General features: G+C 44.9%; 1 protein-coding gene across 1 annotated transcript in view; it reads left to right on the top strand.

The window, feature by feature from the left end:
- Positions 1 to 12,171, top strand: part of LOC124716869 (serine/threonine-protein phosphatase 6 regulatory ankyrin repeat subunit C-like) — a 30,703-nt gene extending 18,532 nt beyond the window's left edge. Inside the window, exon 2 of the mRNA XM_047243422.1 lies at positions 9,616 to 12,171. Coding sequence (XP_047099378.1) covers positions 9,616 to 12,171 — 2,556 coding nt within the window. The remainder of the gene's footprint in view (positions 1 to 9,615) is intronic.
- The last annotated feature ends 480 nt before the right edge of the window (positions 12,172 to 12,651 follow it).

Here is a 12,651-nt window from a genome sequence, read left to right as displayed (position 1 = left end):
CATAGCGTGGTGCGGGCCGCGTCGTGGAAACTGTGTGGTCAGTTGTGTGCTGAGAAGTTTGACTGTGTCAAAGTGCTAGTAAAGAGTTGCCATGCAACGCTAAGTCCGAAAATGGAGTCAGACTGGATCTGTTTTGAACAAGTCAAAAGAATTCCGAAACGTGCTCACACACCAGAAAATGTGGCTGCAGTTCAGCTGAAAATGCTCCAGAGTCCTGCCTAATCAACCCGACGCCTTCCGCAAGAGACCGGCATATCACTTCGATCATGCGGACGAATACTCCACCTGGACCAGCACACGCATTCCTACCCAGTGTCTGTTGTCCAAGTACCAAAAGCAGCAGGTGTTCCTCAGGAGCGCCGGTTTTGTGAGTGGCTGTTCAGTGAGATGATAATGAATGATTTGGACGTGGATCTGTTCTTTATGTCTGATGAAGCCCGGTTTCACCTGGGTGGTTATGTCAACTCACAGATTACAGGTTGTTGGCAGCGGGAATCCGATTGACTTCCACGAGGCACCATTGCATCATCGGAAGGCTGGGGTTTGGTGTGCAGTTTCTGCACGCTGCATTGTTGGTCCCATCTTCTTCCATCAGACGCACACTTACATCGCCAACATTTTGAAACCATTTGCGGCGGCACTAATGGAGGAGCGAAAGAGCTGCAGTTACTTCCAACAGGACGGAGCAACTGCCCACACAGCCGCCCGCACCTTGGAGCGCATTTACACAGGCTTCACGCCTGACAGAGTTGTTAGCAGGGGTTAGTCTAGTCGCGGCTCTAGCTGGCCCCCCCAGGCCACATGATCTGTCAATGTGCCGATTACTTTGTGTCGCGAGACCTCAAGTGTAAGGCATATCGAAACAAGCCTGACTGTCTTCCAGAACTGCAGCAGAACGTTTCGGGTGAGACCGCAGCAATTCCAGCAGTGCAGCTTCGATCTGCCTTCAGCAACTTGCTGAAGGGGCTCAAAAGTGCCAATACATGAATGATGGTTACTTTCAACAGCTGCCGTAGTCAGCCCTGCATTTCCTTTCCTCCTCTCTGTTTCTTTATACTGTGGAACTCTGTTCTCTGGGCCATTTTTATTTGCCCCACCCTGTACTTTTACTAATGATAAACGCCATTGTGTTTCACTGCAGCACCTGCAGTTAGGTTTAGGTGAACGAGTTACAGAAATATAACTAAATTATATTACAACCACGGTCATTGAAAATATGTCATGTTTTAAGCGACAGCTAAATTTATTTCTGTTTACATTAGCAAAATATATTAGGAAACAACTGATACCTTTCCATGAGCCACTACGATAAAAAGATAATAAGCAGCCAGTTTCCAGAGCGCTTGTGATGATATTCGCTATTACTTTGAGCCAAGTGGAGCGTTGGCAGGCAGACTCGTTACGCAACTGGTTCGTGCATCTCATTCTGGCTGTGCACGCTACGTAGTTTCACAAGAGACAATGGAGGACATCAGACAAACGTTTCTCATAAGCACATGTAAGTCAATTCGTCAAGCATCTAGGCAACTTGATGCACCTCGATCAACATTGCATCGTGTACCTCACCAGCGTCTTCGTATGCGTGCTCACAAAGTTCAGATTCTGCAACATCTGACATCGAACGACAAACCACGCCGACAACAATTTGTGCGGATATGCAGCAGCGTATTGATATTGTTGCCAGCTTCCTGGAAAGATGTTTCTACTCAGATGGGACAACCTTTCAGTTAAGAGGGAGGGTTAATAGGCATAATGTTCGGGTTTGGGGTTCGCAAAATCCGCACGTTGTCATTGAACATGTTCGAGATAGCCCTAAACTAAACACGACACGACACGATTGTTGGACCTTTCTTCTTTGCGGAACAAACAGTGAATTGGTCAGTGTATCTGGACATGTTGGAACAGTTTGTGTACCCTCAGATACAAGACTTGCAACCCAACATCACTTTTTAACGAGCTGGAGCTCCGCCGCATTGGCCAACGGCTGTTCGCAAGTTCCTGGATAGGAAATTCCTCAGTCGTTGGATCGGACGCGGAGGACCCATTACCTGGCCACCATGTTCACCCAACATTACGCCACTTGATTTCTTCATGTGGTGATTCGTGAAGGACGCGTGTATGCGACCAAAGTAGACGATATTCCTATGTTGCGACATCGTATCACTAATGCGATTGCAACAATAACAGAGGAAATGTTACAAAGAACTTGGCAAGAAATTGAATATAGACTCGATATTCTTCGTGCTACAAATGGTTCACATGTAGAGGTGTGTTGATGATAAATAAATAAATTGTTTGAGATGCTCTACAATGTGGTGCATTTTTCATTGTCTTCATTGTCGTATCTACTGTGTTTTTAGTTCGTTCCTGGGTCTTTGAAATCAGGGAGGTTTGAGTGGGACACCCTGTGCTAATGTTAGTAGCTTTGTGTGCTAATGTTAGTGTGACCTCTGTATTACAATTATTCTTTGATACAACATCTATGTAAACGTTTTGTTAATAATTTATATCACCGTAATCAATGCACGTATATAATTTCAAAAGTTATGTTCCGTTAAAGTCTTGGAATGTTCAAACTGTTCTTGTCGAACTGGTTCATCGACAGGGCAAAGTGTTCACATCTTGTGCGCTGAAATATGCAAGAAGAGCAGAAAGGTTATTTGATATGGCCTCCGATGTGAGAGAATTTTGACTTAACATTCATGGGGTAAATAGGTTAGCTCCGAAGTACGAAAATCAGACGGTAAGAAGAAAATTTCAAAGCTTGTTTTACACCATAGCCATAACGATTTCGCCGCCTTTTTTAGTAGCCACAGAAGATATCCACAACCACCGCCTGGGTCTTAACTAATCAAGTCAGAATTGTATAATTGCATGTACGAGTTACGCGGTTTCTTTTTCCATTACAAGTTGGTGTTATTTTAACTCTGTGTTGAACACCTATATCCTTAGTCATTTACCTAGACAGGGCTGCAGTGTTTCTGAGTATCCTGTTTTACTGAACTGAAAAGTAATTGCTTTCCTTCATAATGAGAAATAGTTCACGTAGAGTAATAGATTTCTTTACTATTAGTGAGTTTTTTTTCTGAAGTACTCCACGCGTTTCTTTATATGAGGTTACTCAGTGTTTCACCAAAGAACAATTACGAAGAAAAGATCTAAGGTGCTTTGCTTAAGTATTAATCTTATTGAAATTTCAGAACAGTATTAAAGTTACATTCACAAAACTGTGATAATTCGGAGTAGTTACTGACTAGTAAACTTGAAGGGCGAGCATAAGGAATAGTTCCTGTACAGCTTTGTAACAATGTTCTCCATTTGACGGACGAGGTCATCCATTTGAAAGGCATGCGGCCATACAGACTTGACACGGACCAGTAGTAATTCCATGGAAACGTCTTGATCCCTATAAACTTTATTTATGACGCGTTTCGAGTAATCATCATCGTTATTACTGTGGCAAAATTTACACAAAAGGAAATTAGAAAAGTTTATACATAAATATTACAAGGCCAGTGTAACATCAGGAACGAAAGTACATACCAATTACAAGGACACACAATGTGCTTGGGAAGCCTCTTAGAAGTATTCTATTTCTCACTTGTATGAGCTTTCCTAAGCCTATTGTAAGTACCTGTAACCAGTATCTACTTCCGTTCCTAATGTTACATTTTCCTTTTAATATTTATGCATGTTGTTGTTGTTGTTGTGGTCTTCAGTCCTGAGACTGGTTTGATGCAGCTCTCCATGCTACTCTATCCTGTGCAAGCTTCTTCATCTCCCAGTACTTACAGCAAACTACATCCTTCTGAATCTGTTTAGTGTATTCATCTCTTGGTCTCTCTCTACGATTTTTACCCTACACGCTTCCCTCCAATACTAAACTGGTGATCCCTTGATGCCTCAGAACATGTCCTACCAACCGATCCCTTCTTCTAATGAAGATGTGCCACAAACTTCTCCCCAATCCTATTCAATACTTCCACATTAGTTATGTGATCTACCCATCTAATCTTCAGCATTCTTCTGTAGCACCAGATTTCAAAAGCTTCTATTCTCTTCTTGTCCAAACTATTTATCGTCCATGTTTCACTTCCATACATGGCTACACTCCACATAAATACTTTCAGAAATGACTTCCTGACACTTAAATGTATACTCGATGTTAACAAATTTCTCTTCTTCAGAATCGCTTTCCTTGACATTGCCAGTCTACAATTTATATCCTCTGTACTTCGACCATCATCAGTTATTTTGCTCCCCAAATAGCAAAACTCCTTTACTACTTTAAGTGTGTCATTTCCTATTCTAATTCCCTCAGCATCAACCGACTTAATTCGACTACATTCCATTGTCCTCGTTTTGCTTTTGTTGATGTTCATCTTATATACTCAGGGAGAGACTACAACCCTGTCTCACTCCCTTCCCAACCACTGCTTCCCGTTCATGTCCCTCGACTCTTATAACTGCCATCTGGTTTCTGTACAAATTGTAAATAGCTTTTCGCTCCGTGTATATTACCCCTGACACCTTCATAATTTAAAAGAGAGTATTCCAGTCAACATTGTCAAAAGCTTTCTCTAAGTCTACAAATGCTAGAAATTTAGGTTTGCCCTTCCTTAATCTAGCTTCTAAGAGAAGTCGTAGGGTCAGTATTGCCTCACGTGTTCCAACATTTCTACAGAATCCAAACTGATCTTCCCCGAGGTCGGCTTCTAACAGTTATTCCATTCGTCTGTAAATAATTGCTGTTAGTATTTTGCAGCTGTGACTTATTAAACTGATAGTTCGGTAATTTTCACATCTGTCAACACCTGCTTTCTTTGGGATTGGAATTATTATGTTCTTCTTGAAGTCTGAGGGTATTTCGCCTGTTTCATACATCTTGCTCACCAGATGGTAGAGTTTTGTCAGGACTGGCTCTCCCAAGGCCGTCAGTAGTTCCAATGGAATGCTGTCTACTCCGGGGGCCTTGTTTCGACTCAGGTCTTTCAGTGCTCTGTCAAACTCTCCACGCAGTATCATATCTCCCATTTCAACTTCATCTACATGCATAAGCTTTCCTTATTTTTCTTTTGTGTGAATTTACCAGAGTTATCCGATGATGATTACTCGAAACGCATCATAAATACAGTTTTTAGCGATCAAGACGTTTTCATGGAATTACTATATGCCAAATTCTAAGAATGTTTATATTTTATGTATTTGCAGCTAAACGTGATTTTCATAATGTGTTTTAACTGAAATTTTCAGCTTTGGAATGAATTTCTGATACAATAATGTTTTGGGCCGCAAGGTTAGTTGTTGAGCCAGTGTTGCAATCCATACTACAATAACAGTATAATGAAGTGCTGTTATCAATTTTATAACATTTGTGTGCTTCAATAAGTAACTGGCTGCAACTGTTCTATCTATAGTTGATTCTGGTGCCTCGTGTTTCATTTGTGCGCCAGCTAGTAGAAGTAAGTGAAAGCTTCCTGATAAACGAAATGGTGATCGGTACACGTAATATGACTATCTGAAGACTGTTCCAATCCCAGTGTCTGTCAATAATTAAACTGATAAAAAATTCTCATGTCCCAGTTAGCGGTACTCCACCATCAGCAATTAATTGCCTATGCTGATCATTAACTTCTCTGCTTTAATATACAGATAGTAAGTGTTACTCAGAGCCAGTTGTTGTTAAAACGTTTCTGTATTCGTTCTGTGTTGTGCATACCACACCACCGGTACAATGCTTGCTACAATGTGCTACTGTCTCGAACCCTCATGTCCCAGTTAGCGGTACTCCACCATCAGCAATTAATTGCCTATGCTGATCATTAACTTCTCTGCTTTAATATACAGATAGTAAGTGTTACTCAGAGCCAGTTGTTGTTAAAACGTTTCTGTATTCGTTCTGTGTTGTGCATACCACACCACCGGTACAATGCTTGCTACAATGTGCTACTGTCTCGAACCCTATGTGCAAAACAGAATATCAGTACCAAGTAAAGTCATTTCTAGCAGTTAACATACTTTACTAACAGTGCTACTATTTGATTACAATTTTTCCTAATTAGGGTGTCGGCCATTGTCTTTTGTAGTTTGCACAAAGCAAACCTTGTTTCTGGCAGAACCTTGGTTCGAGTCCCGTTTGTTCTGCCTCTGCTTCCTTTCATTAGAATTCTTTTGAGAAACGAAACATAGTCCGAATGCCTCTCCATGACGCACGATAGCGGTCAAATCAAAATTCCTTTCAGAGAAGTAAGACTGTCGGCATATTGCTAATTTAGTAGAGCGGGTAGTGTTACAAGACCTGCACAGTTAAATCTCCCAGCTGCGTTTAAATAGTTTCATTATCCGACCGACGTTCGCACGTAGCCTATAATCGCGGAATGAAACATTTAGTTTACATCTGGTTTAGATCATTTCATTAGAGCGACCTAATCTGGCGTTTATGTATACAACCAGATTATGGGCTGGTCCGATAATAAAATACATTACATGCGGCTGAGAGGTGTTGCTCTGTAAACACGATCTTGTTAGGAAATTCGTATTGTCTGATGTTTCTTTTCTGTTAATGTAAATAGTGTATGTTTTCTGGGAAACAAAGATTTGTTCATGATGTTTAGGCAACTTGTATAGCACAATGCTCCAAAATGTTTATGAAATACAGGGTGTTTCAAAATGAATGTACAGGTTATAAGGCACTGCGGCAGATATTACATTCACCTTACAATTGTAAATAATGCACCAAATGAAGGAGAAACGCAAACAGTTTTTCTTACAGTTATTCAGTGTGAACACAGATCACACATCGGGTCGATAGGCGAATTGTTCCGAAACCTTGATCAATCTGTCAGGAGTAACCTTTGCAATAATACAGTTTCTAAAGCCGGATAGGTCAACTGATACCGGAGGAACACACACATGATCGCGTCAGATCGTGCGTGAATGTGGAGGTCATGCATAAAATGCTGTGTCAACCGACCCTTGCGCCGAATCCACCCGTCGGGTACGGCGCCGTTTAACCAGCCGCGTACTAAGTTATGCCAGAGAGGCTCTAACATTCTGCGTGGTGTCTGTTTGATCTACGTCGTGTCTCCCTACGTGCGTTCATTACCTTGCTGTTGGCTAGTCAGCGTCAGGGGGCGGCGGGCGGTGCAGCTCCACACACCTCGCTGTCTCGGTAACAACTCTCTCGAACTTCTCTTTACTACAATTTACTGAAGTGGGTTTAAGAAAAATGTATCTGGCTGTGTTTTCAACTGACCAGTCAGGTCAATGTTAACCTTAAACTCCGCCTACAAAAATTCTGTCTATCCAATGAGAAACGTTATACTTTTCGTGGTGGCAATGTTTTTAAAGTTTGCAACGTAACAGAGACGCGTATAGTCTCACGCTAAAACGTGCAGCTGGTGTGGCCCTTTTAGTGTTATCGTAAGATCTATACTGATCTTCTGGAGGGCTCTATCTTTTAACGTGGGCTGTGGGGTGGTCTTGGCGGTTGGCGGGAGATGTGGGTGTCCCTTATTGTGGGGCCTTCTAGCTTACACGACTCTGCTCTCGGCTTCTGTTCTCGTTTCTCCCCTCGGAACTGCGTCTGTTTCACGGTGGGAAGGTATGACATGCATTTAGGCCTTCTTGTGTTAGTCTGTGGTATTCCATTTGCTCACTCGTTGATCGTATTACTTTGGATAATTTAACGTCAGGATTTATTCGGAGCTATGTGTCATACTGCCGGATTTGCTATCATGTCAGGGTTTTCATGGAAGGTGTTGGATTTGCCTGACACCTTACAAGGCAGCGCACCATCTTGCTCCCAAATGAAGATGTGTTGATTAACTTCTTCCACAGCTGTAGGACATCAAGATAAGAAACATGTTACAGTTTAATCACCGAAAAAGATAGCCCCTTTAACATTCAGCCCCCAAGGGCTAAGTGTGAAAGACTCGCACTCGTTCAACACGTTTTTCAGTCACTATTTTGTCATTCCATACTCTTCCCATTGTGCACCGGTATACAAACAAAACTGTTTCAGTTGCTCTTTCAATTTGTGTATTACACTACTGGCCATTAAAATTGCTGCACCAAGAAGAAATTCAGATGATGAACAGGTATTCATTGGACAAATATATTATACTAGAACTGACATTTCATTACATTTTCACGCAATTTGGGTGCGTAGATCCTGAGAAATCAGTACCCAGAACAACCACTTCTGGCCGTAATAACGGCCTTGATACGCCTGGGCATTGAGTCAAACAGAGCTTGGATGGCGTGTACAGGTACAGCTTCAACACGATACCACAGTTCATCAAGAGTAGTGACTGGCTTATTGTGACGGGCCAGTTGCTCGGCCACCACTGACCAATTTTCAATTTCAATTGGTTTTCAATTGGTGAGAGATCTGGAGAATGTGCTGGCCAGGGCAGCAGTCGAACATTTTCAGCATCCAGAAAGGCCCGTACAGGACCTGCAACATGCCGTCGTGCATTATCCTGCTGAAATGTAGGGTTTCACAGGGATCGAATGAAGGGTAGAGCCACGGGTCGTAACACATTAAACAAAGTGCCGTCAATGCGAACAAGAGGTGACCGAGACTTCTAACCAATGGCACCCCATACCATCACGCTGGGTGATACCCCAGTATGACGATGACGAATACACGCTTCCAATGTGCGTTCATCGTGATGTCGCCAAACACGGATGCGACCATCATGATGCTGTAAACAGAACATGAATTCATCCGAAAAAATGACGTTTTGCCATTTGTGCACCCAGGTTCGTCGTTGAGTACACCATCGCAGCCGCTCCTGTCTGCGATGCAGCATCAAGGGTAACCGCAAGCTGTGGTCTCCGAGCTGATAGTCCGTGCTGCTGCAAACGTCGTCGAACTGTTCGTGCGGATTGTTGTTGTCTTGCAAACGTCCCCAACTGTTGACTCAGGATCGTTGCAGCCATGCGGATAAGATGCCTGTCATCTCGACTGCTAGTGATACGAGGCCGTTACTATCCAGCACGGCGTTCCGTATTAGCCTCCTGAACCCACCGATTCCATATTCTGCTAACCGTCAGTGGATCTCGACCAACGCGAGCAGCAATGTCGCGATACGATAAACCGCAATCCGACCTTTATCAAAGTCGGAAACGTGATGGTACGCATTTCTCCTCCTTACACGAGGCACCACAACAACGTTTCACCAGGCAACGCCGGTCAACTGCTGTTTGTGTATGAGGAATCGGATGGAAACTTTCCTCATGTCAGCACTTTGTAGGTGTCGCCACCGGCGCCAGCCTCGTGCGAATGCTCTGGATAGCTAATAATTTTCATATCACAGCATCTTCTTCCTGTCGGTTAAATTTCGCGTCTGTAGCACGTCATCTTCGTGGTGTAGCAGTTTTAATGGGCAGTAGTGTATTTACAATTGTAAGTTGAACGTAAGAAATGCTACAACGCCTTAAAACTGGTATGTTCATTGTGAAACGCCCTGCAGTTTACACAAGTAAGAACAATTATGTATCTGTTAGAGAAGCAGTCGACATTCTTTGGTGATCAGAAGGTGATAAAATGTGTCTAAATTAATCGTTAATGTCGTTGTATTCAGTCTAAGAGCTCAATACAATTTACAGGTGGCGAAGCTCTCTGCGTTTAAGACACTAGACATAGTCAAAAAGAGACTAAGTGATGGATGTACAGCACAGGAGGTTGAGCTAGACCAGTGGAGAGAGATACTTCCTGAATCTGTGATTGACAGTATAGTGCAGCAGCTGACAACAGCCGGTGACGATACCACGTATCGCCGTGCACTTGGTGCGGCGATGTTGTACGGCGCAGTAGTAACAGGTGATGCAGAATGTGTACCACTGCTGATCCAGGCTGGGGTTGACCTCAATGTACAGGTCAGTAGTGGTGTGACAGCTACACATGTGGCAGCAGCTGCTGGAAATGTCGACTGCTTAGAGTCGCTACTCTCTGCTGGTGCTGACTTCAATGTGAAAGACAAGTCAGGTCGGACTCCCCTGCACTGCGCAGCAGAGATGCGCAGGGCTCAGTGTGTGAAGGTACTGCTGCGGGTCGGCGCAGACGCGCTTGCGCAGGACTCGGAACGGAAGAGTCCGCTGCATGCTGCAGCCAATGCAAGGGCTGCGGAATGCGTCAGGCTACTGGCCAATTCAGCCAAAAACCTGGAGGTTAGAGACCTGAAAGGCGCCACAGCACTGCACTACGCTGCAGGGAATGGCGATGTTGAAAGTGTGGAGCACTTGTTACGTGCAGGGGCTCACAGCAGCCCACTGAGTGACACCGTGGGCACACCTCTGCACGGGGCAGTATTGAGAGGCAACCTCGACTGCGTGAGGCGGCTGCTGCAGGCGGGGGCCAATCTGACCGCGGGAACTGCTGGTGGTTTAACTGCGCTCCACTTGGCCGCGCGGGGAGGCAACCCAGACAGTGTGAGGCACCTCCTGAAATCTGGTGCGAATATCCGGGAGAAGGATGATTTCGGTTTGACTCCGCTTGCCATTGCAGCAGCATTCCGCAGACCTACTTGCGTGAGGGTACTGGTGGAAGAAGGAGCTGACGTAGATGAGAGGGACAGCAATGGTTGCACACCACTACACTATGCAGCATCCAGGGGCGAGACTGAGATTGTGAAGCTACTGCTGGACGCTGGTGCAGATGCACTTGCCCAGGACTCGCTAAGTAGGACACCACTGCATGTAGCATCGGGCAAGGGGAATGCAGAATGTGTCAGGCTACTGGTGAAGAAAGGAGCTGATGTCGACAAGAGGGACAGCAACGGCGTAACACCACTACACTATGCAGCATCCAGTGGCGAGACTGAGATTGTGAAGCTACTGCTGGACGCTGGTGCAGATGCACTTGCCCAGGACTCGCTAAGTAGGACACCACTGCATGTAGCATCACACAAGGGGAATGCAGAATGTGTCAGACTACTGGTGAAGAAAGGAGCTGATGTCGACAAGAGGGACAGCAACGGTGGAACACCACTACACTATGCAGCATCCAGTGGCAAGACTGAGATTGTGGAGCTACTGTTGGACGCTGGTGCAGATGCACTTGCCCAGGACTCGCTACGTAAGACACCACTGCATGTAGCATCAGGCGAGGGGAATGCAGAATGTGTCAGGCTACTGGTGAAGAAAGGAGCTGATGTCGACAAGAGGGACAGCAACGGCGTAACACCACTACACTATGCAGCATCCAGTGGCGAGACTGAGATTGTGAAGCTACTGCTGGACGCTGGTGCAGATGCACTTGCCCAGGACTCGCTAAGTAGGACACCACTGCATGTAGCATCGGGCAAGGGGAATGCAGAATGTGTCAGGCTACTGGTGAAGAAAGGAGCTGATGTCGACAAGAGGGACAGCAACGGCGTAACACCACTACACTATGCAGCATCCAGTGGCGAGACTGAGATTGTGAAGCTACTGCTGGACGCTGGTGCAGATGCACTTGCCCAGGACTCGCTAAGTAGGACACCACTGCATGTAGCATCACACAAGGGGAATGCAGAATGTGTCAGACTACTGGTGAAGAAAGGAGCTGATGTCGACAAGAGGGACAGCAACGGTGGAACACCACTACACTATGCAGCATCCAGTGGCAAGACTGAGATTGTGGAGCTACTGTTGGACGCTGGTGCAGATGCACTTGCCCAGGACTCGCTACGTAAGACACCACTGCATGTAGCATCAGGCGAGGGGAATGCAGAATGTGTCAGGCTACTGGTGAAGAAAGGAGCTGATGTCGACAAGAGGGACAGCAACGGTGGAACACCACTACACTATGCAGCATCCAGTGGCAAGACTGAGATTGTGGAGCTACTGTTGGACGCTGGTGCAGATGCACTTGCCCAGGACTCGCTAAGTAGGACACCACTGCATGTAGCATCAGGCAAGGGGAATGCAGAATGTGTCAGGCTCCTGGTGAAGAAAGGAGCTGATGTCGACAAGAGGGACAGCAACGGTGGAACACCACTACTCCATGCAGCATTCAGGGGCGAGACTGAGATTGTGAAGCTACTGCTAGAAGCTGGTGCCGACCCGCTTGCGGGGGACTCACATAGGTGCACACCACTGCACTACGCAGCCTTCAGGAGGAATAAAGTGTGTGTCATAATGTTGCTGTATGCAGCCTGGGTCAGACACAGAGCAAGCAAATGAAGCTGGCCATAGACCACTCTACTGCCCAGCTACGTCTGCTGTTGAGGTCAATGTTCCGGCGACGCAAAGTTCATGTGAGTGAGGTGTTCAAAATTTACTTCTCGTCTAAAGGTCGTTTAAAAGACGCACTGAGCTGTGCATTCAGGGAAATCAGCACTCGTTTGAACACCCTTCTCCTACCAGAACATCAACCTCAACGCAGCTTATGGTAAGCTTGTACAGTCCAACCGAAAACTCAGAACGTTTCAAATTCAGTAAATAAAATTTTAAAAGCTTTGATGTAAACTCATTTGTACACAGTTGGTTTAAATACATAAAGTGCCTGACAGAGAAAATATAATGTTGTGTTAAAAAAATTGTAGCTCGTTGCTGTACTCCCACAAATAACTAAATAAACTATGTTTATATTCTGTAATAACGTTCTTTACCTTTACCTGTCTACAAAAATATTCCTTTAACTTTTTATTTTGTAAGTTACAG

Source organism: Schistocerca piceifrons, chromosome 9, assembly GCF_021461385.2.
Source record: "Schistocerca piceifrons isolate TAMUIC-IGC-003096 chromosome 9, iqSchPice1.1, whole genome shotgun sequence".
Taxonomy (NCBI): domain Eukaryota; kingdom Metazoa; phylum Arthropoda; class Insecta; order Orthoptera; family Acrididae; genus Schistocerca; species Schistocerca piceifrons.
The sequence above is the reverse complement of the archived record's forward strand: the minus strand, read 5'-3'. Positions and strand labels throughout refer to the sequence as shown.